At 32.7% G+C, this 27433-nt stretch overlaps 2 protein-coding genes across 2 annotated transcripts; one reads left to right on the top strand and one right to left on the bottom strand.

The window, feature by feature from the left end:
* The first annotated feature begins 320 nt into the window (after positions 1 to 320).
* LOC105179943 (STE20/SPS1-related proline-alanine-rich protein kinase) lies at positions 321 to 19773 on the top strand. The gene is made up of 23 exons (XM_011103603.2): positions 321 to 939; positions 3589 to 3843; positions 3962 to 4086; positions 4230 to 4274; positions 4728 to 4809; positions 4891 to 4959; positions 5062 to 5232; positions 5316 to 5381; positions 13103 to 13171; positions 13270 to 13341; positions 13470 to 13522; positions 13759 to 14034; positions 16346 to 16479; positions 16575 to 16669; positions 16737 to 16775; positions 16859 to 16921; positions 17083 to 17184; positions 17276 to 17327; positions 17417 to 17469; positions 18605 to 18669; positions 18781 to 18832; positions 19008 to 19128; positions 19416 to 19773. The coding sequence occupies exons 1-22, from the start codon at positions 784 to 786 to the stop codon at positions 19059 to 19061; spliced, it is 2148 nt and encodes a 715-aa protein (XP_011101905.1). The 5' UTR covers positions 321 to 783; the 3' UTR covers positions 19062 to 19128; positions 19416 to 19773.
* A 3336-nt stretch (positions 19774 to 23109) lies between these two features.
* Positions 23110 to 26317, bottom strand: LOC105179942. The gene is made up of 3 exons (XM_011103602.2): positions 25845 to 26317; positions 24059 to 24416; positions 23110 to 23450 (listed from the first exon to the last, which is right to left on the bottom strand). Exons 1-3 carry the CDS (start codon positions 26232 to 26234, stop codon positions 23257 to 23259), a joined length of 942 nt encoding a protein of 313 aa, XP_011101904.1. The 5' UTR covers positions 26235 to 26317; the 3' UTR covers positions 23110 to 23256.
* Between the last annotated feature and the right edge of the window lie 1116 nt (positions 26318 to 27433).

The raw sequence follows: 27433 nt of genomic DNA, 5'->3' as shown, positions 1-27433 counted from the left end.
AAAAAATATAACTGTTAATTTCATTAAAATAAAAAATATATTTGATTTAACACTTCAAATAATAAAAAATAAATTTATTATTTTCATCAAATAACATAATATATATTATTAACATCACTAAGAACATAAACATAATTTCATCAATTAGTTTAAATGTTTTCTTATTTTTGTACAAAATTTAGACCAAATAAAACACACATTTCCGACTGAAAATTGAAATGAAAACAAAAGTAAACATGGCTGCACTCGTATTCGACGTCCACAAGCAGAAATTTTGCCTACGTACAACACCCTAATGCAGTGGTTGCAGCAAAATTAAGAGGACAGCGGTGTACAGGAACAGCACCATCTGACCTCGTCGCTTTCTCCCTCAAATTTCTATATCCTCTTGTCATGGCGGTCAACGGTTCTGTGGTTACTCCTTATACATAAACAACCGAAAAGACGATAAATCCGAACCCCACACCGAAAAAAGAAACAAAAAAGAGAAAAGGGAACTGTAAAAAAATAAGAAAACAGAAACAAAATCTATGTAAATTTGCTGATAATTCGGAGCATTGTCATAGAGAAAGTAGAAAACTTCAACAGGTTTTAACACACTTCATAGCTGTAGACTCGCACTGTCCGCCAAGAATTCAACTCATACGCAAAGGAAATAAGACAGAAAAAGCGCAGCAAAAAACCCATTTTTATTCGGTGAGGATTGATTCAGTTTTCCGCTGGGAAAGCTTGGAGGTTTCTGGGTTGTCAGGTTGATGTTCCCATCTGTGGTTGTGTGAAGAAATGGGGAAGATTTACTCGTTGAACCCGAGTGATTATAAGCTTCTAGAAGAGGTGGGATTCGGTGCGAGCGCAACTGTTTACAGGGCAATCTATTTGCCTTCAAATGAAGAGGTGGCTGTGAAGTGCTTGGATCTCGATCGGTGCGGTAGCAATCTGGTTTGTCTTGTTTTTCCCGTTTCTTCAATCTTCTTGTGATTTTTTGTTGAGTGATGTGTTGATGTGAGTTGTTCGTGGTTTGGTTGAATTCAGTGTGGGCGGGGTGAATTTTGATCCCGTGGGTGGAGAGTGTTTATTTGATTTGACTTTTAATGTATAGCTTGTGAGTTTGTTTGCTGGGTGTTGGGATGGCGGGGCGTTGAGGACTTGATTGTGAACTTGTTTGAGTGGAGGTGGGTTGTGTGTCGGAGGTTGAAAATTTGAAATTCGAGTATTGAATTTGGTTCAGGTTGATCATGCTTAGAGAATGTTGAATTGCTATATTTTGTTTCTTTGTACTTATAAGGTTTATTTTGGAGTCATTATCTGTTTTCGTATGTGAAGTTTGAAGCCCATGGATCTGATTGTAGTGAATCTAGTATTGAAGAGGTAGAGAAAGATTTTTGATCAGTTGTATGCCAGAGAATCCAATACAAAAAGGCTAGAAAGTTGCGGAATGTTAAAATATGCTGCTCTATCTAGCTTCATGAAATGAACTTACAGAAAATAGCAATGATTTGTAAGCCACGAAACTTGTCTCCCATAACTTAACCAATCCAGTAGTTGGGATCTCCAAAGAAAAATCCCTTTAGTATATTATGGCATCAATCATATAGAGCAGATAACGAAGTTGAAAACTTTTACAAAATATAGACTGATTCCCGGAATTTTAGCAGAAATTCTAGTGCTCAATTTAGGCTGTGTCAGGAAACAAAAATAGTACTGAGCAATTATGTCGTGTGGTTATACTTAGTTAAAGATTGCTGTGTTTCAACACTCTGCAGGAAATTTGTTGAACTAATTGAGGAAAACATCACCGTTTCACCTCCTGTCATTATGTGAAAGAAAGTTCAACCTTTGTGGATTCCTTGTATTCTCTGCCTTTCAGGAAATCAAATTGCCTTCTGAATGGAAATATACTTAAATAGTAGGAAAAATAATCTGAAAACAATCACATATCCTCCAGTAAGACATGTATCTTTTGGATTCAAAACCTGAATTCCTGGAGTCTTACCACAGTTTTTACCTGTGATCCATGTCTGGACCTTCATCAGACGTACACAGCAAGACATAGGGATTCATGTAGTGACATCAATGTTCTAGCCACCAAATGGGGATTATGCTGTTAGGATCCATGCTGGTGTGATAAGTTTGTATAGAACATGACAAGTATATTAGTGTTGAAGTATATAAATGAGAATTTCTCCTTGCCTTCGACTTATAATCCAAATTTTCTCCCTTAAAAAGCTAGAAATACTTCTCAATGTGACAATACATATATTCCCCAGTGAGCTTCTTCTAATCTCGACGTCATCTGTTGTTTCCTGCTACTTGTCTTTCCTATACATCTCAGTAGTTAGGAAGGTTGGCCTTAGAAAACAATGCTAGATTTTTAACTGTGGTCCTTTATATAAAGATTGTTATTGTACTGTATTTATCACTTACTTTGGCTGCAGTCTAACCTTGTTTCTATTGGTAAAATTTAATATTATAAGGAACTTTTTGCAACTGTGCTTTATCATTAATTGATGCCCAATTGGCTTGCAAGTCATATCAAGTGATATCTACCACCTGCATGAGAAAATCCTTTTAATGAGTAGTCATTATGGATTAACGGTGAATTCAGAACATGCAATTTCTGTCGACTTCTTACAATGGATTCCTCCTGAGAAACTTGTTCCAGAAAGTATATTCTGGAGATACTTTCTGTTGGGAGCATTTTTGTTTCAGCATACTTATAGTGTCCAATAAGCAGGATGTTTTCAGTTGAATTCTGCAAAAAGATTGTTTTATTATAGATATAGTATGACTGATAAATTTCTCAATCAGTATCTATATTTCAATGTAATGATATTATGCATGTTCATCTTTGCTCCCCGGCTTTGCTTTATTCTTGTTTCCTCAGACACTCTGCATAATGTTTTGTTTATTTTTAGAGCAAGGTTTAAAATGCAGTGGAAAAGGTGTTTGTTTGGCATTCATTTGGGAATGAAACATGCGTTTGGATGAGTTATTTCTGAAAGTAGGATTTGGTGAAACTGTGGCAGTCTTTATTCTAAAATATTGTCATTTGGTTCCATGACGTTTCAAGTGGCTTCATGTGTTTTTAAAAGTGTCGAAGCATGAAGTTGGTTATGGGTTAATAGTATAAAATTTGATAATGATGACAATGATACAAGATCTTATGGATTTGGTGGTTAATTATGATGACAGAGAAAGAGCCAGGATTTGTATATGAAGGTGTGAGATTTTCAGAAAAATGAATATGTATATTGTGAGTTTATATCCAAAATGTGGTAGTAGAAGTGGATGACTTCCAAGTTCTCACTATTGAAATTCGGATGTGTCCTCCAAATAATATAACCCAACAATACCTCAGCGTCTGCATTTTCTTCCAGTTCAGATATGTTTTGCATTATTACCTGGTAAGCACAATTTATCACCATTTTCCCATGCACAAGAATTATTTCTCTTGAATAGGAAAATGGTGGATTTTTGTGCTCAATATTTCAGGTTATATATTACAAGAATATTTCTTTTTCCATAAAAAACCAGCAAATGTGGCTAGGTAGGCTTTTCACATGGAAAACTGCGCCTGTCATTTTGCAGGATGATATTCGCAGGGAAGCACAAACGATGACCTTAATAGATCATCCTAATATTATAAAAGCATATTGTTCATTTGTTGTTGACTGCAACCTTTGGGTGGTCATGCCTTTTATGGCTGAGGGTTCTTGTCTACACCTCATGAAGATAGCATACCCAGAAGGGTTTGAAGAATCTGCCATTGGGTCTATCTTGAAAGAAACTCTGAAGGCTTTGGAGTACCTTCATCGACATGGCCATATCCATCGTGATGTGAAGGTAGTTGTTTCTTCACTATTAAATTTATTCTGAATGATTTCACATTTACTTTGGATAATTAGATCAACCTAAATAGTCGAAATACTGCACATTTTGTTTAACAGTTTTCATTTTTCAGGCAGGAAATATATTGATGGATAGTAATGGTGAGGTGAAGCTTGCTGACTTTGGTGTTTCAGCTTGTTTGTTTGACAGAGGTGATAGACAGCGCTCGAGAAATACCTTTGTGGGAACTCCATGCTGGTACTTTGGCTTTCTCCTTCTCTCACACTTGTTCGTTCTTTCTCTCGATATGCATGTGTATTGTATAATTTTTCTAATGGATGTTTGCTTCTTTGTTATGATAATTGTAGACATTATGTGTTTCACTTTGTCTGATTGTACAGGATGGCACCTGAAGTGTTGCAGCCAGGAACTGGATATGATTTTAAGTAGGTTTTACTCCATCTTCTTGTTCTGTTCCATGCCTCAATAAATGTTGACCAAGCATAACAAATTTTTCATTCATGCATGCCCGTGTGATGTCAATGATTGTACTCCTTGAATCTCTGTTTTGCATATTTACATGTGACAACTTCAAAGAGACTATTCTAGGTTGCCCTGTCATGTTCTGAGTGTAGATAAGATACATGAAGCTAGATTCGAGAAACTTGTGCTCGTGGATAAAGCTAATGATTGTTCTCCCCTTAAGTTCTGAGTTTTGGATATCCTCATTTGTCATATATTGAGAGTCAAAAGAATCTGAAGCTATTTGTCCAGTAATCTGATCTTTTTTAATCTGCTGAGATTTATATTTTTCTGCAACACCAAGTTGGCTCTTTGGCCAATATTCCATCATGTGCATTTTAATGTGCGTAATTTGGTCGCCTGATATCAATTTATAGGGCTGACATTTGGTCATTTGGAATTACTGCATTGGAGTTGGCTCATGGACACGCTCCATTTTCAAAATATCCTCCAATGAAGGTATACATATCTACTTGAAAGCTTGAGATCGTGTTTTTGGAGGACACTACCCTTTTACTATTACCCTGCACCTTGGAACAGGTTCTGCTAATGACCATACAAAATGCTCCTCCTGGACTTGATTATGACCGTGATAAAAAGTTCTCCAAGGTATCAATGATATGTTCAACTGCAGATATCCACTTGAATACTATCTAAACTTTGTAATTCCATTCTATCAATCATTTATTTAGCAAGCTATGGCGTTGACAGTCTTTTAAAGAAATGGTTGCAATGTGCTTGGTGAAAGATCAAACAAAAAGGCCAACTGCTGAAAAGTTGTTAAAACATCCCTTCTTCAAGAATGCCAAGCCTCCTGACCTCTCTGTGAAAAAATTATTTGCTGACCTGCCACCATTGTGGAAGCGTGTAAAAGATCTCCAGGTATACCAAGGTTATGGTAATTGCAGGGTTCTGAATTGATCTTTTCCTAGAATTCGACTTTCCATTGTTCTAATTGGATGCAGGTCAAAGATGCTGCTCAACTTGCTTTAAAAAAAATGCCTTCAGCAGAACAAGAGGCAATATCTCAGGTTTGAAGCATTACGGCATTACGATATATTCTTTTCTTTTAATGGGTTCGAAATTCTTTTAATGTTCACTGACATGGTATATGGTTTTGTTTCCAAGTGATGTTTGCTTGATATATTTGTCATAATGATTTTGTATTTGGCATTTTTTCTTTATATTTTCTTTGTTTTGTTGCTTTTATTGCAAGCAACTACATTTTCTGTATTGGTTTCATTTTACAAAATCAAACATATTCCTCTTTTCAAAACCTCTTTACTCGAAAAATATTACTTAGAAAATATCCTTAGCAGTACTATATATATACATGTATATGTACATTGCGCATTTGTCTATATATCTTGATTCATTTAAATCATTGCATCACTTAAAACTGGGTAAATTTGTATAATTACAAATACTTCTCGTTCGAAAAATTACAAATATCCGCTTGAAATTAATGATCATATAATAAATACCCCTCGTGACACTCCATTCCTTGCCATCTTGCCAATTACTCTAAGCGAATTTCAAAAACTTTACGTACACCAATCTGTACGCTTACAACATGTTTGGTTCATAAATTGGACATTCCAGGAATGAACAGTCCAAGTGGAATGTAATTGATCTTTTCAATACAATTCTTTGCTTATGTACACAAATGAAAGTGAGATTGGAAATATTTTGATATTCCTTTGTTTGGTTTTATTAAATATATAGTTTTAGAATAAAATTATATTTGTTCTGATTATTATATTATTAGTTGTATACTTAATACTCAAAACACATTTTAAATTTTAGAAACTGTGCACAATACCCTACATAGTATATGTGTATATAATTATACTTATATAGTCATTTTATATTTATAAGATGTGTCTATAGGTATTCACACTCACACTATATATATATTTTGAAGTTTATATGCTCGCATAGTGTGTACACATACCACCTATAATTTTATTTATATAAATAATATGCACAAAAATATAAGTCATTTTTTGTATAAAATAAAACGTATGTACTTATATATATTACATTATACATAAATATAAATATGTAGTTACATAATATTGTACATGTTAAACATGCTATTTGTTATTATATACATATATATCATAAATATATAAATTTAATGTGGCGCCCCTTATCTGTTATACCGAAAATACATAGGCAATGTTTGGATTCATGTTTTCTCATTTTCCGAGACAAGAAAAAGCACACTCAATGTTTGTTTTTTGTGTTTTTACACCTTATTTGTGTGTTTTTTTGTTTTTCAACTTCTTATATATAATATATATAATGTTTGTTTTTTGTGTTTATTTGATAATAAACAGTGATTTTTGTTTTAAAAAATACAATATTAAATATACAATATTTATATATAAAAATATATATAAAAGAGATATGATTTGACAATGAACATTTACCAAATCTCAACATCAAACCTACACCACTTATTTTAAAATATTTTAAATTACCTCAAAATACAAATTCAAACATACCATCTATTTTCAACACACACTTACTTATCTCTATTTTTCTCTCTCTCTCTATCTCCAAAATACAAAACAAAACACTCAAAACACAAATCCAAACATAAGGATACTATCTTCATTAAATTATGTTAGTATCACCTATTAATACATTCTTGAAATTATTCTTGCATATTTCTTATTGTATTAATTATTCATAGAAAGTTTATTTGGGTTAGTTTGATACGAAAAGGAATTATATGAAACTTGACGGACTAATTCATAAGTATAAAAAGCCTAAAATATATTGATAAATAGATTATAGGTTATAATCCGAATGTACTAAAATTTTAAGAGACTATATTGAAACTTTATAAAGATTTTGGCGTGAAAATGTATAGCTTTGAAAGATAGAGGATCAAATCGTCCTTTTTCACCAAAAAAAAAGAAAAAAAAAAAGAATGAAGAAAAGAAATGAAGATATAAACAAATTTGATTTGAAGAAGGTAGCACGTGCCCTTTAGGTCGTGCTGTCTTGTGTGATATGCCACCTTATACACATGACAAGCCTCTTGTCATATATATGTTACATGTACACATATACATACATAGATAAGTAGAAAAAAGTGGAAGACGTGTTAGGATATAATTGCAAAGCTTCAATCGAGCTCTCAGTTGGTACTTTTATCTCTATTCTATTGGATATTACAAAAGTTCATATCATGTCATAAGGCATCCTAGTAATATTACTTACATAACATTTAATTGGTAAACAGTAAATACGAAAACATGAATTATAATTCAAAATCACTATTAGCAGTTGCCAATATCCATATGTTGTCAACAATCAAAACGAGGCCTGTAACACGAGTCCCATTACACATCAAACACAATATCTCTCCAAATACTCCTTATTAGATTGAGACCAATATCCAACCCAAACTTTTAACATTGTCACATATAAAGGACCTATACCAACATAATCAATGACATAATTTGTTGACTCAGTACTCTAATTGTAGTAAATAGTGTACTGGACGGTTGAAGTGATCCATTACAAGTTTTAGCACTGAACAAACCCAAAAAAATTCAAAACAAACCCAAAAAGTCCAAAATAACTTGCGCTTTTGAACCTTTACCCTAGTTTAATAGTTACTAGCACCTTAAGTCCAAGGATCTTATATTGGTATAGCTAAGGCTACTGCCTAGGTTCTGATACCATGTTGTCGCGCCCCAAAGTATGAGTCCTACTTTAGACCGTACTCTAAGAACACAACCTAATACAAATTGATAGATATAATAATTTAGATCCAAGACGATTATATGTCCTAACCATTCATTTGACCTCTCTTCCAACCACCATAGTCTCGTCATAGGTGGCTAAACTTTGACTTGTTCACTTTATCAACTTTATCACCTGTATCTCGAGTATGAAATTCGAACTATGTAAGCAAAAAGCTTAGTGAAGCAATAAATGGGTCCACATGGAATAAAATACTAATAATGGAAAGTTGATAAAAAAGTTCAATATATCATATTAACCGGTAACAATATTGATTGAGCCTATGAAGACCACATTAGGTAAGGACCTAATCATATAATCACTGTCTTGTGACTCCCAAAAAGTCATTTACTACCTTATCCTCCATGCAGGGAGCGACCTCGTGGCCACATTGAACTCGCCATGCGTTGATACATGGTTGCGCTAATCATACGTGGACAACGTGTAGCGTGCCTGTGAAAGAACAACCAATTGGTAACTGAACACTGAAGTCTCTACCGGGAACTAACAATTTACTCAAGTTTGTCGTAAGATAAGAACACCTTTTATACGTATACGTGGGCATGCACGATAGTATATATTATTACTCTAGTTTTGCAAATACTAATGTAACTTGAATGACACTCGCAACACTGTCCCCGTGATTAGATAGGGTCTACAGAAGGACTAGTCTCGAGGTTGCACAAGGAGACTGAGTGGATAATTCATGTGCAAGCCCTTCCAATTATTTCGATATCCTTAAAAGTAGGTTGAAATTGGAATGAGCTCTACGGTTTGACATAATAATAGATACCCCTTCGTTGTTAGAGAAACCATCAATCCCCTAATGTGATGAAATTATGTAATTCTTAGATATAGGCCTCAAAATGTCCACTTTGCCCTTTTTTTTGTTAATTTTTTTTTAAAAATTGTAAAAAAAAGCTTACCAAGTGAAATTTCGTTCTTACCTTCTAGTCCATAAAAACTTTTAGAAAATTTTGAGAAGATAAGTAAAACTATTTCATAGTCCACAAGAGTTTACCACAAAAAATGGATGGAATCCTAAATGGAGACTGGTGGAATGAACGAATTGTTGCACGGACATTAAAATCAGAGGGAATTGGTAATTTTCCAAACAACAATGGTGTATTTTTAATTATACCAAATCTCAAAGAGTTCATTGTACACTTAAAAGTATGAGCTTGGCAACCACTTGTAAATTACATTAAGGTTATATGTATATTCTTATACTAAATAGCATAGAGGTATTTTAAGCTTAAAGTTATATCCATATCTATTGTACCTTTTTATATTTTGATTAATTAATTAAATATAATTAGCAAAGCGAGTAGAAAAATGAGAACTCTTAGCCAACCAGGCAAACCCATATGCACACTTAGTATTCTCCACTACATTTGTAATTTATAGTATCAACTTGATTGAAATTAGTTAAATTTAATCTATTTATAATTAGTATATATATATATTTTACACCTTTAATGAATGACAAATGCTATTAAACTTTGTTTCTTAAACTATATCAATGATAAATATTTTCATATTTACTTAACGGATGCTTAATTTGAGCAAATGAGTAATTGCAAATACTATTTACTAACTAAGCAAAAACAATTATTAAGAGAAAAACATTAGAGTAATATTATAATAATTCAACAATTTCTAATTATATATTAAGTATCTAGAAACGAAACTTAGTGTAAGTCGATATAAGCATATCCTTAGCCATTAAGTAATCATTGTCTTAAAACGAAATTAACCAACAAATAATTCAAAGAGAGATAAGAGTACCAACCGAGAGAGACTAAAGCTTTGCAATTATATTCTTATGTCTTCCACTTTTCTCTACTTATCTATGTATGTATATGTGTACACATACATATACATATATATATATATTAGATCACAAGAGACTTGCCATGTGTATGTGGTGGCATATAAAATAGGGTGGCATCACCGGACGGACACGTGCTACCTTCTTCAAATCTGTTTATATAATCTTTTTTTTCTTATTTTCTTTTTATGATAATCGCAACGCGATCCTATCTTTCAAGCCTATACGATTTGAGGCCAAAACCTTTATAAAGTTTCAACATAGTCTCTTAAATGTGTAGTACATTTGAATTATAACCCTAATCTACTTATGTTTTTTGTACTTATTAATTGTTTCTTCAAGTTTCATATAATTCAGTTTTGTACCAAATTAGCCCAAATGAACTTTATATGAATAATTCTAAAATAAGAAATATACGGGGAGAATTTAAGAATATATCAAATATGTATTATTAACATAATTTAATTAAAATAGTACGTATTTTTAGTATTGCAAATAAAATATTATGAATTCTATACGTGTATCATATATTATATATACATTTATTATATTTTTAATATTATTATCTATACAGTATTTGTTAGGTTTATTTATATCTATGTGTTATACACACATAATCAAACATATTTGTAGTTATTTTTTTCAGTTAATAGGCATGTAATTATAGATATCAAAGAGATTTGAGTCTAAAAATGGAACTTTGTTTCATTGTCGAGATTCCATAGTCCCACTCAAATGGGAATCACTACTCCTCATGGTTGAATGTGGAATGAGTTTTCCCACTTTAGTTGGAATACACCATCCTTCGACTCATGGAACCCACTTCTCTTAGTCCTTACTAGACAAGAAGTGGGATTGAAGAAGTGCATAAGGTCATTCCTGGGATCATTATTTATTCGCACCCAACATGTCGTTATGGTATGTTTGGTACAAGGGAATGCTACCCAGGTCTTTAATCCTACTCCACGTTTGGTAGAATTAAACTTATTTTAATAATATATAACAAAATTGCAATACTATTGTCAAAACATGAGATTTTATAGAACTAAAGGAAGTCGCTATTGGGAGCAACGACTTCCAATTTTTTTTTTAAAAGCTAGCTTGGCGTTGTTACTTCCATTAATGAGTCCATTTAAAACTGATTATGTATTAATTTAAGAAATATATTTTTAATAATATAACTAAACGTATAATCATTTTTTAACAAATTAAATATTTTATTAATTAAAATGCCAAGTAATATTACAATGTATATGAAGAGTTCATAGAATAATAGTGGGTGACTTTGTGAGGGAAAAATAATCATATTACAAATATTGAACTTAAATTCTAATAATGTCCTGCGGTCCCATAAGTGTGTCATACCGGCGTTTTTGGCTCGTTTTGTATTTGATCATCATTATTGGCATAAATATTCAATTGACTTGATGATGTTGTAGAGCTTGGCACCGTATAGTTACAAAATGCACTCATTGATGGAAATTGAATTGGTGAAACATTATATCCTATAGTGATGCCAAGACCAAGATCAAGATCAATAAGTTCAGATTATGATCACATGAAGTCAAACTCTACAACATTATCAAATCAGTTGTACACTTATGCTGTTAATGATGATCCAATACGAGCCAACATTGTTGATAGGTGATGAAACAAGAAGATGTCGACCGCCAACACCAAGGACACAGTCGTAAGCTAGGGACATTATTAGAATTTGTGTCAATTTTTTTTTGGTATTATTATTTTTTCCGCACAAAGTCACCCATGATTGTTTTTGTCAATTCCTTATACACATTATAATATTACATGGCACTTTCATTAATAAAAATATTTAATTTATTATTAAAAATTAAACATTTACTTATATTATTCAAAATATATTTTAAAATTAATACATAATCGAATTTAAATAAAATACAAATGAAAACAGTTTGGAGTCGTTACTGACTCCAGAAAAGAAAATTGGAAGTTGTTTCTCCTATTAACGATTTCCTTTAGTTTTATAAATCTTTTGTTTTGACATTAATTTTGCAATTTTTTCTATATATTATTAAAATAATTAAGCCGGAATTGTATACATTGTAATATTTAATAATAAACTGAACAATAATATATTATTGATATCTGTAATATTTATAAGGTTTCTATGTGTATTTAGTTTATATGTAATCTAATAGATATAATTATATATATCAATGAACTTATATAGAAATTCTTATCATAAACATTTATAAAATAATATATAATGTATTTGACTAAGATAATATATATATCTATATCTAATTTATATAGATCTAATGTAAGTAATTTTATTTACTTTTATAAGGAAGCAGTGTATATGATGCATAATATTTATATAAATAAAAACCTCAGCAGTGTGTGTACAAACTATGTGAGGACATATACATTGTAGATACATATATGTGGAGCATATGTGATTGAGTGTGAATACATATATGTATATAAATTTATGTATGTAGAATGGCGAGTAAAATTATAAATATATTTAATTATTTAGACATTATGCATAATTTTTAAATTTTCAAATGTATTTTTAAGTAGGGATAAAACACAAATCACCCTTATCTTTTAAATAATTACATATACACCCACCAAATATCATTATCACTTACACAAACCACCCCTTATTTTTTTGAAAAATTACACTCACACTATAAAAGTGTTAGCATCATTACACAAACTACCCTTATTTTTTGTCTATCAGGGGTAGTTTCTGTAATTATGCAAAAGACATGGATGGTTTGTGTAAATAGACAATAGGTCAGGGGGTGTAAATGTAATTATCCCTTTTAAGTATTGTGATTTCTAGTACCTGACCTTTTTGGCTGAAGAAGGTGGAAACCCTTTTAAGTATTGTGATTTCTAGTACCTGACCTTTTTGGCTGAAGAAGGTGGAAACTCTGGTTTCAATTCTATACTCTGTTAAAATTATGAAATGTGTAAGTTCGTTTGGTGACCCATGTACAAAGTCTGCTGCATACTAGAGTGGCACCAATCAAGTTTTTGGTTAGAAATTTTAATATAGTACTTTTTCCTCTCTCCTATCGTCCTGTGTATGTGACTCTTTTTCTCTCTGTTCTCTGTATGTATATTTATGTTTTTCTTGATTCATGTGTTGGTTTTGTTTGTCTCTCTTAGAGTGAGTACCAGCGTGGAGTAAGTGCGTGGAACTTTGATGTTGAAGATTTGAAGTTCCAAGCATCTTTGGTATGTCAGTGACGTGACTTTATTTTATATGCAGCAGTCATTTCATGGTAGGATAAGCCTTTGAAAATGGTGCATATGGGTTGTTTTTATCTTGGCAGCTACAAGAGGAGGATGAAATACAAGAAATCAAGGAAGAAGAAGACAGTGTTAAATACCATACGAACCATAAGGTCATTAATAGTTTATTATGTATAACAATTTATATGTTATGGAGTTGCCTCTCTATCCTCCGTCTTTTATGCAGGTCACTATTTTGGTTCCTAACGTACTTAATCTAAATCCTTTTGCTTTTTGGTAGGTCGCGTCAAGTTCTGTGGTGAAACAAGAAGCAACAGGCAATAATAGTAGCAGGTGGTCATTTACTTTAGCTCCGCTTTTGCAGCAATTTTCACTCCCAATACCCTTAGTTTCTATTTTATTTGGTTTTATTTCTTCTAAAGCTTCATCCAAGTTTTAATTGGTTATGATGTCCTAGATATAAATTTCCTCCCAATTTAGGGCTTTGGGTTTTACGATGCTCTTATATATGATTAACTGCTCTCAATTATACATGTTTCTGAAAACTTTTTTCACCTTCCTTTTCCCAGAGGAAATTTATTCGGTAATGACGTGATTGTGGTTGAAAGTCAGACGAAGAAGGGAAAAGTATCAGACAGTGATTTATTTGAGACCAACAATCAGGTAAATACTGGAGTCAAGAGCGGGTCAAGAGCTGATCTGACACCACCAGTGATAGAGAAAGATGTGGCACAGGCCAAGACTAGAACCCAGGTGGCAAGAGCTCGTCAAACTCAAAGTGGACCTCTCATTCCCGGTGCAGTGCTAAGTCACTCTCAGTCAGAAAGAGCACGCAACTTAGAAAGGTTTATTATAATTCATAGATTGCTTAATTTGAACTTCATCTCTATCGTATGTTTACACTAGAAGAACTTATTTTCAATGGAATTATATCCAAAAAGTCGTCTCAGTCCAGTTTGAAGATGATGAATGTCTTTCCTGGAATATTGGCGCCCAAATGCAGATTTCTTCGGTGGAAAACTGTAACTTGCATCGGCATCTTGCTCTTGTTTTGTTTGGTGTTCGTAACAAGATATTCGTATTTACATTACCTGAGTTGATGCCTTATATTGCTTGCTGCAAATCTTAGTTCTGGCTGTGAAGCTAATAGTTTGTGACAGTGGAACATGAGCAAGATCAAGTATACTTCTGTTGTGATCTTACTATCAACAGTTTAGTGAAATGAGCAGTGTTATTTTAACTAACTTGACTATGTTCTACATCTATACCTATCTAGTATCTACTGATATTTATTATTTGAATGTAATATCATGCTTTGAGTTGAATTGATTTTATGGCATTGTAATATATCCGTTGTCAACTTCATACACCAGTTTGAGTATTTAGTTCCTTATTTGTAAATTGAAAAAAATAGTAATATATCATTCTTGTTGGACAAAAGTGGTAAAAGAATGTCTAGAGGGGTGTGTGTGTGTGAATTGACCTTTTTAACATTGATTGGAAAGTATAACAGATTTTTGAAAAGTTGGCAACTGTTTTGAGCGGGTTAGTGCTCCACTTCCATACCATATTGGACTAAGTAATGTAAGAATCAAAGAATGCAGAGGAAATGTTTTTAAATGAATTTAGTTTGAGCAATTTGCAGGGAATATTTTCATAAAAATGATATAACATATTAAAAGGATGTTCTGATGATGAAGATTTGAGTATGAAGAGAAAACCTAAAGTAAGCCAGAAATGTATAGTGGTTTGAGATAATATATTCCTTCTATATCCACTCTTCGTCAACGTTATGGAGTAGATCCACTAGTTGCTTTACTAACATACTGTCCTACATCTTTTTTTATCTACTGAGTGTAACATAGAACTGACTGTTATGATGTTCAGCACCTAAATTTTACACAAATCTCGAGATAAAATTTCCAAGGATAATCTACACAAGAATCTAGCCTAAACTCAAATGTGCAAGTTTTTTTTCTTGGAAATGGAAATGGGTAAGTATTCAAAGTTCTATACACATAATCGTCTAAGAATAAAGTTTCTGCACTCAAAGCTAATCAACTTAGTCTATGTTTGAGTGTTTGAGTGCTGATTCAACGGTCTCGTGTTTTGATGTAGGAGGATTTCTTGATAAGGCTAACAATATTTGCATAATGGTCAATCTTGAATTCATGCGTGGTTCTTGATTGAATTCTTGGTTATGTTGACCGCAATCTGATTCACATATCTATCTATAAATGTTTCCTCCTTGTCTTTTTCGAATTCTGTGTTTTGTCTGTCTTTCCTTCTCAGAGGTTTCTCTTACGTGTAGACTGTTTGCATCATCTTCTCTGTTAGTCTTGGACCTTCATGTGACGTGCTGTTCGAAGTTTAGAACTATTTGTTTGACTTGGATTTAGGTTGATTCATTCCTTGTAACTCAACCAGTTGTAACGCAACTCTGTTCGTTCTCGTTCATCCTCTCTGTGCTGATAGTTTGCCCTGACAAAACTTATTACTTTGGTCATGGACTTCTTGAGAACTGTTGCTGTTGCTTCCTTCAAAGTGCAGTAGCAAACTTCAAAGACATAACTGGCTTTGATCATCATTATGAATCTGTTGTGTTCTCTGATCTCATGTCAATTGGTTCCATCAACTTGTGGGGAACTTTCACCTAAGTACGACCTGCAGTTTCTTGACAAAAAAGTAGTTCTTCACCAAAACATATGTAATCCTAACAATTTTTGTTGTGTTTGTTTTTCTACCAAATGAGAAAGGCGACTCTGTTATTAGGAACCAAGAGATCTCTAGGGTTGGGGAGTTGGTCTGCACCTAAACCTGTTCTCAGCTTTGAATTCTAAGATAAATTTAGGGAAGGTGGAGGACTTATCGGCACTATAATGCAGATATTCTGAGAGAAAACTTGGGTTTTCTTGTCTTGTTTCTTTTGGTGCTAAATAAAGTGCTTAAAGGGGATATGAAGTATGAAATGAGAAGTGAGTAATTTATAAATCTTACGTATCTGTTGATGACTTCCTTGCACTCGGGAAGTTTGACTTAAGATTCTTTTCTGCTGAGTAATTGAAGCTGTTCTTCTGTATTCATTTATATATTTCCTCACATTATGATGAGTTTACCTTGTTAAGTTTATTGATAAAACACAAATTGTTCTATCAGGTATGAGATTGAAAATCAGCAACTGGCAGAGAAGGTTCAACAAGTACGAAGACAGCCCAGTTTTAGTGGTCCTCTAAACCTTCCAAATCGAGCATCAGGAAACAGTTTATCAGCTCCAATCAAATCTTCTGGAGGTGGATTTTGGTTTACAGTTTTCATGCTGTTGATAAGCTACAGCGCTACATGAAGAAGTACTTAGAAGCACAATGCACTCCTTTTGTTTTGCTAGGTTTTAAAGATTCCTTGGAGGACAAAACAAAGACCAACTTGGTACAAATAAAAGGGCGGTTCTCTGTAACATCTGAAAATGTAGATCTCGTGAAGGTATAACTGCGTTCATGTGGTACTTCATAATTTCTGTGAGTGTTGCTGACTTGTATGTGTATACTAGGACATTCCTCTGTGTTCAGCTTCTCGACGTAATTCCCAGGTAAGAAGCAGTTGTTGAGCTTGACTATTTCGAGAAAATTATGGGAGTTATTTAATTCTATCTTCACTCTTTGTTTTCATTAGCAGGGGTCACCACTGAGGAAGTCTGCCAGTGTGGGAAACTGGATATTTGATTCCAAGCAAATGGTTTGTAAACTTGTTTCCTTGAATGTCTTGTACAATTAACATTTAAGCTAAAGAAAACATTTTTGAGTACGATCTTCTTCTTTTTCTGTACCCCATTGTCCCAGTAAACTCTATCATTTTGTTCCTTCTGCTATAGTGGTGTAATAGTTATTGTATTTCAGCCCAACAGTCAGCCAGTGAAGGAAATTGGAAATAGTAATGTGCCTGCCTCAGTTCTCATGCCTCAGCTTCAAAATCTTTTCCAACAAACATCAATTCAACAAGTAAGATCTTTTCTATAATCTGTTAGTTCAGCAAGTTCAACAGGTTACATCTCTCTTATCGTGTACTTGTCTCTTGCCGCATTAACTGCAGGATCTTATCATGAATTTATTGAGTAGCTTGCAACTGGTGGAGATAGAAAACGGTGTGTGTAAAATTTGATGGTTTTTTACATGTACATACCTACTAAAGGATTTTTTATTAGTTTGATTGAAGTTTCTTGTCTTCTTCCAGCTCCTCAAAATGGGAAACTGCCTCCTTTACCTCGTTCAGAAAATAATGGCAGTGTAAGCACATACTTCCCCTCCCACTTTGAGTTGTTCATTCAGGTGCATTTTATGATTTTCATAAAGGAAATATAGCTTTTAGAGGGTGTTTAGCTAAGCTTATGTAAAACATCTTATAAGTTCTTACATTTTATAAGATGTTTTTTTAGGAGCTTATACAATAATACACTTTTAAAGCGTTTGGATAAAATAAGATGCTAATACTTATAAGATGTGGTAATATTGAACATTAATATACAATCTTTTTTACAACATGAAAAAGTTGACGAATAATTACCTCAACTTTGCATCAAAATAATATATATGTATTTCATGCTAGTCAAATATTAATGTAGATATGTAATAGATATTTTATTTGTTAATTGCAATGATTATTTTTAGTCATATAAGCTATTGTTTCACGCAGAGAGGGAGGGAGAATCCTTCGTCGTTGTTTGTAAATTATGTGAAGGGTAGAAACGGAATAGAGACAAAATAATGAGGATATTTATGTCTTCTGAAATATTAATCTTATAGATGCCTCAAAGAGTTGTAAAGTAACTTTTTGTTAAAGATTTTATAAGATCCAAACCATCTTATTTTAACATTTTATAAGCTCTTTAAAAAAATTTAGCCAAACGATTTTTGGGGGGCTTATAAGCTCACAAACATTTTATAAGATGTTTAGAGGAGCTTTAAGCTTGTCCAAACACCCTCTTAATAATGCAACTTATAATCTAAACTTGTGCTGCTTAAATTTATATCATCAAAATTATTCAGGGGTATTAGTCCATGTACTGCAGTACTGCAGTTGGACAAAAACATATCTTCTATCCTTGTCTCAATGAGGCTTTTGCAATGCTTACTTGAGTGCTAATAGAAGAGTTCGCATATATATTTGAGAGAATTGATGACCCAGACCTATTCTGTTAACTTTATATAGTTCTAAGTTGGCCCCTCGGTCAGAATAACGAGGCAGGGACCTTGAAGTTTACATTTAATATAGGTTTGAGCTAGTTAAGCTTGCATTTCTTGAGCTTCAGTAATGCTGAAAACGGCCTCAGTTGGGGTTTGAGAAATGCTATCGAACATCAAAGCTAGTACTAGTATTGATCTTGATTGCTGCATTTCATTGACATCTTCCACTCCTGTACAGGCGGAATTAGTTGTTTCTGAAAGGGAACGTATGCTGCTTACGAAGATCTCCGAACTTCAAGCAAGGTTGCACATCTCTGTGAACTTGAGTTGTCTAAGTTTTCAGAAATATTTGACTTGACAGCCCATATTTCTGCTTTTTTCCATCTTTTTATGTGTTACTCTTTCCACGTGCAGGATGATTAGCCTAACTGACGAATTGACTGCCGAAAAAGTAAAGTACACGCAGGTAAGTTTTCTGCCGCTATTTTGTATAATATGATGGGGGGTACTCCTGGTTTTCATGTCTGAAATTGAAAAATGACCGACTATTGGAAGAGCCAGTAGCTCATGCACAATTAGCCTGAATATTTGGGTGTGAAAAATTAGCTATTTTGTGATCATATTTTGTCTACTGCTGGCAGTTGCAACAACAACTACATGCTGTGTCTGGTCTTGAAGATGATGGAGATAGATGAGAAGGAGATTCATGATGTTCAAGTTATGTTTAGAAACTTTGAAATGTTTGCACCTTTGTAACTTCAGGTAAGAACTTTATATAAGCACATACACTTAACTTTTTTTGGTTACTCTGAAGTTCAAACTTGATTAGTAAGATTATTGACGAGACAAGCCTGCTTGCAAACTCGGCTTTAAATTTTCAAATTGAGTGTTAGGGAGGGATTACTTGTGATTTCATCTCATCTCGGAGAAATAAGATTGAATGAGTTTGGTTGAGATGGAGTGATAGAATAAGTGGACTCGGCTGGATTGCTAGATCTTCGATTGGTGCTCTTTACGATGTTTTACACCCTCTGTTTGTTCATTCACAGGGTGAAAAGGGTAGGAAGAGTCGAATGACACCGAAGTTCATATTTCTGGAAAAATGCCTTGTGGAGCAAACTTTGCTTTGAAGGATTCCAACCCTGTTGTACAAAATTATGATGAGCTGATGACGAAAATTGATCCGTTTGTTTTCTTTGTCAGTATAAATGGAAATGAGCTCTCTGTGCAGATGCTGTCGTGACCTTCTGATGTAATGTATATGATTTGCTGAAACCATTTATCACTTTGAGATAGGAAACTACACAGGTTTCATCTCATTTGTATTATGTATGCATTGTGCGAGTCTGGATGCTAACCAACCTTTCATCTGTGAATAGGTCAATTTTCTATCATTACGAGCTCTCATATGATATCTCTCCTCCCTCTCCCTCTCTCTCTCACACACACACACACACGAAAGGTGAAAGATATGTAGCGTTTGGATTTGTAGTTTGAGTGTTTTGATTTGTGTTTTGGAGATAGAGAGAGAAAAATAGAGATAAATAAGTGTGTTGAAAATAGAGGATATGTTGGATTTGTCTTTTGAGGTAATTTAAAATAATTTTAAAATAAATGGTGTAGGTTTGTTGAGATTTGGGAGACAAAAATCACTGTTCAATGTCAAATCATATCTTTTTATATAAATATTTTATGTTTAATGTTGTAGTTTTCGGAAACAAAAATCACTATTTATTGTCAAATTATATCTCTTTTATATTATATATATATAAGTGTATATATATATTATATATAGAAAGTTGAAAAATAAAAAAATATACAGATAAGATGTAAAAACACAGAAATAAACATTGAGTGTATTCTATCTTGTTTTGGAAAAGCGAAAACATATATAAGTTCTAGTTTATACTCCGGTAAATCATGTTAAGAATTGGAGACATAATATCTATATCTATATATATTTATTTATAGCAAACGATGTTTAGCTTTTATGAGCAATATATGCTTTGTAATCCATTTATGACCAATATATTCTTCGTAATACATTTACATATGAATTTTTTAATGATTGTTTGAATTTTATTTTCGTCTTTTGTATATTTTAATTTAATTAGATCTTTTGTAGACATGTGTTAAATTAACGAAGAAAGACCATCAACAGTTGCAATGCGACAAAAATGAAGGAAGAGCTAATTGTACATTTGTCATATGAAACCTCAGCTCTCTCATCAAAGCAGTGGAGCAAAACAAGTCAAAAGATGAGCATCAATGCAATAATTATGTATGCACAAAATTGGGACACAGCCCAAGCATGCTCACAAGACAAAAAACGATAACTGTGCTCTAGAGATTACAACCAAGAAATAGGAGTAGAATCTATCCGTCATAAACAGCCCTACAGTATCAGGCACGAAATGTAGACAGAAATTTGGAACGAACAGCAACACGCAATCAGCTACAACAGATATTTGCAGCTGTAGGAAGACAACAATGCAGTAACTGAAACAGTAAAATAAGCTACAACAAATAGAAATTTACAGTCGTAGTCAGACAATAATGCAGTAACAGAAACTAAGGCAACTGGTATTAAGTAAACTACTCAAGGGGGATCAACAATAATTTTTTAATCGAATGTGTGGGAGGCTGCAAGAGTCAAGGTTAGTAAGTTATCACATTTAAACTTTTTACTTCACTACAAAACATGAGCAATCAATTAATTAAGGGCAATACATTTGCCATCGAAATTATGACACTTTTTACACTTTGCCATCGATTTTTTTTTTTTTTTGAATTAACTTACCATCTCAACTTTATGAAATTTTGCACTTTACCATATATGATCCTTTTTTGTTGATTTTTCTGCTAAAAAAATATCACATGTGCATTGTATGTGGTGTTTTTTCCGACAAAAAACTTGGTTGAAAAATAGTTATAAATGACAAAATGCAAAATTTTATAAAGTTGAGATAGTAAGTTGACAAAAAAAATTTAAATGTCAAAGTGTAAAAACACTCATAGTTTTGATGAAAAAATGTAATTATCCCATTAATTAACTAGAGTCTTGATGGAGATAAAATTTCATTTTTATCCTCCAAAAGTCACTATGAGTTATACCTACATATATATTTTACACTATCATATTGTCCTAAAAAATTGAATTGGAACAGTTTGCTTAGCAAGTTGTTATAAGCTTATAGCATATGCCTATGGCCTATTTTTTGTTAAAAAATTAGCAGTTTTTCCCTACTTATATACATTTCAATATATTTTGTATTTTTATGATATAACTGAACTTAGTCATTTTATTTTTATTTTTTTCATTCATGGTAATCATTTTACTCCTTATCTTTTTTTGTTCAAATTGATAAAATGATATTGAAATTTTAAAATTATTTTTTCTTTCTTTAGTCCATCTTTCTTCCTCCTTTAGATGTCTTTCTCATAACTCGTTAACATAAGTTTCTATTCTTAGTTTATATGTTATTTTTTATATGTTAGATCATTTTAGATTATGTACTGTAATATAGTTTATGAGGAACATGAATTATATAAGTTTATATGCAAGATCATTTGGCCCACTAAATAACTTTTGTCCCATAATTGGATCTTATCAATATATTATAAATCTATTTTATCTTTTTAGAAAGAGATCATTTATTTTTTCGTTTAGTAATTGAGACTTTTGATTTTCATGTTCGGATCTCATCAATTTTGATTATTTAATGGATTATAAAAAAATTTGGGGACTAAAATTGATGAGGGACCAAATTTTTTTTATATTTAATAGTTTATATTACATCAAAAATAGTTTTAGACACAAATATATTAGTTTTTTATTTAATCGACCGACGGGCAATGAAAATACTACTAAAAAAAATTAATTTAGTAATATTTGATTATATAGATGCCTATATATGATGGAGACATAAAATTAAATTTTGTATGTACATGGGAATCAGCTTCAACAGCAAAGCAGAATCAACGGCTCCAAATCAGTAATAACTTTGACTATTAATTTTGTTACAAATAATAAAATAATAATAAATTCACTTAGTTGGATATAATTACAACAAAATTTAGAAAATAGAAGTATAATTATCCCTAATTAATAGTTACTGGAGGGTATAAGGCAATTAACTATCTTCCTCATCATGTATTTTGTTGCTTCATAATATTTCTTTTGTTTGGTAATTAACTAATGCTTAAATCATAATTCTTCAAAATGATATTGCTTTTAATATTTAAATATCCAACTAAGTGATATATAAATTTTAACTCCAGTAGCTAAAGTTGGAATGTTATAGCAAACAAATTAATGTTTATAATTTACTAAGAAACTATTGAAGTTGATCAGAAGTTGTTTATAATTTTTTGATCTAAATCAGCTTAATTTGAACATTTCAAAAATAGAAATCATAAATAGAAAAACATTAATTTAGTTTATTTTGAATAAAATATATTGATAAATACTTATTTTAAGTGATTGCGAACACCCCTGAACACATATTGAAGTTAATTGGCGCTAAAATTTGGTAAATATATCATTAGTATTCTATTTCAGTTCATACTCTACCAAAAGTTGGTTGGTCTAGTTTTTGCTATCAAGAGATCAATGACCTATTAAATAAACTCTTTTGTCCCCGATTTAAACCTCTATGTCAGGTTAAACTGGGGATGAAATCATGGGATGGATCGAGGGTGTGTGTGTGTGTATATATGTTGTATAAGCTCAAACAAATTAAATAAAAGAAGTCAAATGCACAAGGATGAGAACACTTTTAACATAAAATCAAACCTCAAGATAGCTCATTTTGGAACCTCATCAAGAAGAGGTATACAACATTGTTTTGAGCTTAGATCTAGCCCATCAACATTTCTATGTCAGCTGTATTATGTCCTTGGAACCGATGGATCAATTGGAAATGGACTTAGGATCCTCAACTTGATGAAGAAATCCAAAGCAACTCCAGCAAATAGAAAGACCAAAAGACTTTCAGAAACATAAACTGCACCAGCAAAAGCATGCGATAGAATGCTGTTTACGTCTAATTCAAATGGCGGTCCGACTCCCAACATACCTAGACCTGCATCAGGAACATAACACAATTAACCAGGTGTTTGGGTAATCTTATAAGCTTTTAAAAATATTTTATAAGATGTTCGACAGCTTATACGATCCAAAAATAAAATGTATGGGACTTACAAGTTTCTCCGGAAACAGTAAGGAGTTCTTAAATTATTTTTTAATTCCAAAAAACTCCTTCATATTAATTACAAAAACTATTATAAATAACATTTTTTAGCTCCATCATCTTATTATATCCAAATACTTCAGGACCTTAGTCTTAGAATAAATATCTTACAAGCTCTAAAAACATGTACACTTACAAGACTTTTTAAATAAGCTCAACCAAAAACACCCTCTTACTAAAAAGTGCATGTGTCCGTTGATATACTTTACTTTGAATATCAACTACTTGTTACTCTCCATAAAATATTTGGCGTTTCAGACAGGAGTTTTAAAATGTATGTTTTGCAAACTTTAATTGATTTTTCTTAAGAATAACAGTTGGCACCAATTTAGTAGAAGGATAGTTTTGGGAAAAAAACAATGCCTCAGTCTCATTCTGGAACATGCTGACAAATAAATGGGAACATCAAACTTCAGTGGTACTGGAGTAGTCATTAGTACCTTTTACGAAACCAAAAGCTGCAGCTGTTCCTGATTTTAGCTGAAAATTGTCCAAGTCTCTTCTTATTGCATAGCGAAAAGTTACTCCAAACAATGCACAACTAACAAAGGTGATTGCCAGAGGAAGTATCAGCTCGGAATTGCTAGTCACATGCGTTAAGGAAATGGGAAGTTCCGCAAGAGTTCCAATGACAGCAGAAATCGAAGCAGCTTTAACAGACTCCAACCTCTCCTGATCTTTGCTTATCATTTCATTTCTTGTTTTGGTTGAGGCATCTCTGCCTCCGTCTGTCAATGATTGCTCTGCTTTGTCCACCATTGCTCTTGCTTCTGATATTTCTTTCTGGCATTCTGCAATCTTCAATTGCTAATCGGTTAGAATCTTTGACTAATATACCTTGTCAAATAGCTCAGTTGGGAATAGAGTGTGACATTTCTAACTGTGTATTCTTAAGTGTGTGTGTGTGTGTGTGTCTGAGGAGGTGTCTCTGTGTCTTGCTTGCAAAGTGGGAGTTTATAGAAACACAAATATCTAAGCATAAACAAGAAACCCAATAGCTCTAGCAATTTGAGCTTAGAATAGAAATAGAATTGAAGTGAGTAGAGCTAACCCATACATCTGTTGTCGGCTATGCTGCGTTTGAATGGAAGGATTTTAAGTCTATCAAAATGACTCAGAAAATCGCTCAAAATGGCAGCTCAAGTATTTCAAAAGCATTGTAAATGATATTATTTAATAGATTGATATACTTAGTTGTAACTAGCAATCTGAACACAACCTTAAGGCTATTTGAGGCCTGATGGATGAATTGAAGTATGTTTATCCATAATCATATACACAAGTTCCAAATTTAGGATCTTGAACATCATATTCAGTTTTCACAGATTGGGATCAACAGATTGATGCCTTTGTATTTCGAATTTCATTCATTTCTAACAAACCTCCCATCTCTATCTTCAAAGTAAATTGCCAGTCAACCAAAGATCATGTTAAAGTACATTTCATTTGTATGTTATTCTGCTCACTTATCCTTTCATTCATTAGCAGCTCGAGTCATTGGTTCATCCCTCCATTCGGTACATCAAGAAAACAACTGCACCACAAATGAGTGATGCTATCATCCATCGAGTCAAAAAGAATTGCTATATTCTCTCCAGCTCTCTCACCAGAAGAGAGCACTAGCTAATACATATTAAACATGAATTCATAACCCCACTTCTTGATAATGAATTTAAGTATAAAATTATTGTTTCCCACAAGATCAAGATTCTTATTAAATCACATCTTGCATCAGAGTCGAAAGCAACCCCTCCCCCCCTGATCAAATGAGTATATTCTTAAAGTTTACATGTAAAATTTAATCAAAATTCAAAAGTTCACGCCCTGTTAAATTTAGTAAGTTTGTCTCTCATGTGAGTTCAAATATCTCTTCACCCTGAAGCTAAGAATCCTGGCTTCGTCCATACTTTGATCAATCCTTTGTTTGACGAAGCAATCTATATTTAAAGGGGAACAACATGGCTGATCCATTCTAAGTGATTCTTAGGAGGTAATGGAATTTGAGGTCTCCAACATCAAGGAACCACATGAATTTCTTATGAATTCCACTATACATGAAAAACTGTGATTGTCCGAAAACTCAAGTCCGGGGATCTTCTAGAAACAATACACCATATATTCTTCAAATGGCAAATACAATTCCCCAACAATCCAAGAAACGAAAAGACTACACATTTCAGAACTTGGACTCTTACAATTAAGAGCATAAGATTACAATTTTGATACCTCAGAGGCTCTTGATTCGAGCTGATTAATATAATCCCTCATAAGCTTGGCCTCAATCTCTTGCTTCTCAATCTCAGCAAGCTCTCTCTTCGCCATTTCAACTCTCCTTGAGGCTTCCTCCAGCCCGGCTAACAAATCCCGGTTCTCTTCTTTGTTCAAGAGTTCCTCGACTCTCTCGTCCACCATACCCGACAGCAAGTCTTTCAAACTGCCCGCATTCCCACTTCCAGGGCTGCCATTTTTGCTGCAATTGACTGCCACAGCTCTTCTTGAAGTTGCAAATGGAGCTACAGTCGTGAGTTTGATTGACGGGATTATGTGAATTCTTTCTGTGAAGAAAGTTTTGGGGTTTGGTGGTGGGATTCGTGGAGGGTTTATTGCGGTTTTCATGGTGGGAAAATTTGGGCTGTTTGAGAGAGGAAATAGCACAAAACAGTGTACCTGATTATCCACCTCCCTTCTTTTTTCTTTTACTTTATTGATTTATTTATTTATTTTGTTTTTGGTTGGAACCTAAGATTATCCACACATTCTTTTTTCAAAAGGATAAATAGATAGTGATAATTCTTTATGAATTATTGATTAAAATGATATATAAAAAATATTTGCAACTAAACCTCAAGATGGAGTATAGTTGTACATGAGTTGTTAGTGCTACTACCGACTCTTTTAATTTTTTTTAAATATGTTTTTGTAGTGGATTTGGGCAAATATTATTTTATGCGAACGTGGTTAGTGCTACATGGGCCTCTTTTTTTAATTTATTTAATTTTATTTTAGGTTACAATTGAGAATATAATACATTAATTAATTAGTAGTTATTATTTTTAGTTTTTTAGTATTTTGAATTTTCTATTTAATATTTTTAATTAAAAATATTAATTAAGAATATATTAATGTTTAATTTTCTATTTAATATTTTTAATTAAAAATATTAATTAAGAATATATTAATGTTTAATTATTTATAACAACTAATAAAATTAAAAATTCCTTACAAATAAGAACTGTATTAACTTAAATAATATAAAATTAAATTATTACATATTTAAAAATGTCTGTCAATCCCACAAGTGTGCCATTGTTGTTGCAGTAGAGATCTTCTTCTTTTTGAGTCATTGATTCTGTTGGTTCGTTTTGCTCTTCATCATCATAATCGGCTAGACTGTGCAACTGGCTTGATGATGCTGTAGAGCTCGAATGTATTAGACCACGATATGCACTAAATAATAAAAATTGAATTGGTGAAACATTATGTCCTGATGCATATGTTTGAGTGATGTCAAGGCTAAGATCAAGATCAACGTGAGTCGAATAACACTACAAAAAAATTATTTTATAGTAACAATTTTTGTAACCGCCAAGTTAATTATTTGGAACATGATCGAGCTCGAAATATGCGACCGCGATGGTAGATCGTACTCGACCGCGTACCCTCACCAGATCTAGTGTTTGGGCCCTAAGGATAAAAACACGAACGTGAAGCTCGTCGGGTGGGTCCCTGACTATGACCCTCCGACGCTCAAGTTAGATTGATCGAGGTAAAAATGTGCGAATGCAGATAGTAGATCGCAAGTAAATGGATAACAG

This window comes from Sesamum indicum, unplaced genomic scaffold (genome assembly GCF_000512975.1).
Source record: "Sesamum indicum cultivar Zhongzhi No. 13 unplaced genomic scaffold, S_indicum_v1.0 scaffold00244, whole genome shotgun sequence".
Lineage (NCBI taxonomy): Eukaryota > Viridiplantae > Streptophyta > Magnoliopsida > Lamiales > Pedaliaceae > Sesamum > Sesamum indicum.
The sequence above is the reverse complement of the archived record's forward strand: the minus strand, read 5'-3'. Positions and strand labels throughout refer to the sequence as shown.

Bases quoted from the DNA above. Each gene is read 5' to 3' on its own strand.
- LOC105179943 (XM_011103603.2), top strand. From the start codon at position 784: ATGGGGAAGATTTACTCGTTGAACCCGAGTGATTATAAGCTTCTAGAA. The intron at 14,035-16,345 runs GTTTATTATAAT...TTGTTCTATCAG, and splicing joins AGAGCACGCAACTTAGAAAG to GTATGAGATTGAAAATCAGC. The intron at 18,670-18,780 runs GTTGCACATCTC...TTCCACGTGCAG, and splicing joins ATCTCCGAACTTCAAGCAAG to GATGATTAGCCTAACTGACG.
- LOC105179942 (XM_011103602.2), bottom strand. From the start codon at position 26,234: ATGAAAACCGCAATAAACCCTCCACGAATCCCACCACCAAACCCCAAA. The intron at 24,417-25,844 runs GTATCAAAATTG...TAGCAATTGAAG, and splicing joins TCGAATCAAGAGCCTCTGAG to ATTGCAGAATGCCAGAAAGA. The intron at 23,451-24,058 runs GTACTAATGACT...TTCCTGATGCAG, and splicing joins AGCTTTTGGTTTCGTAAAAG to GTCTAGGTATGTTGGGAGTC.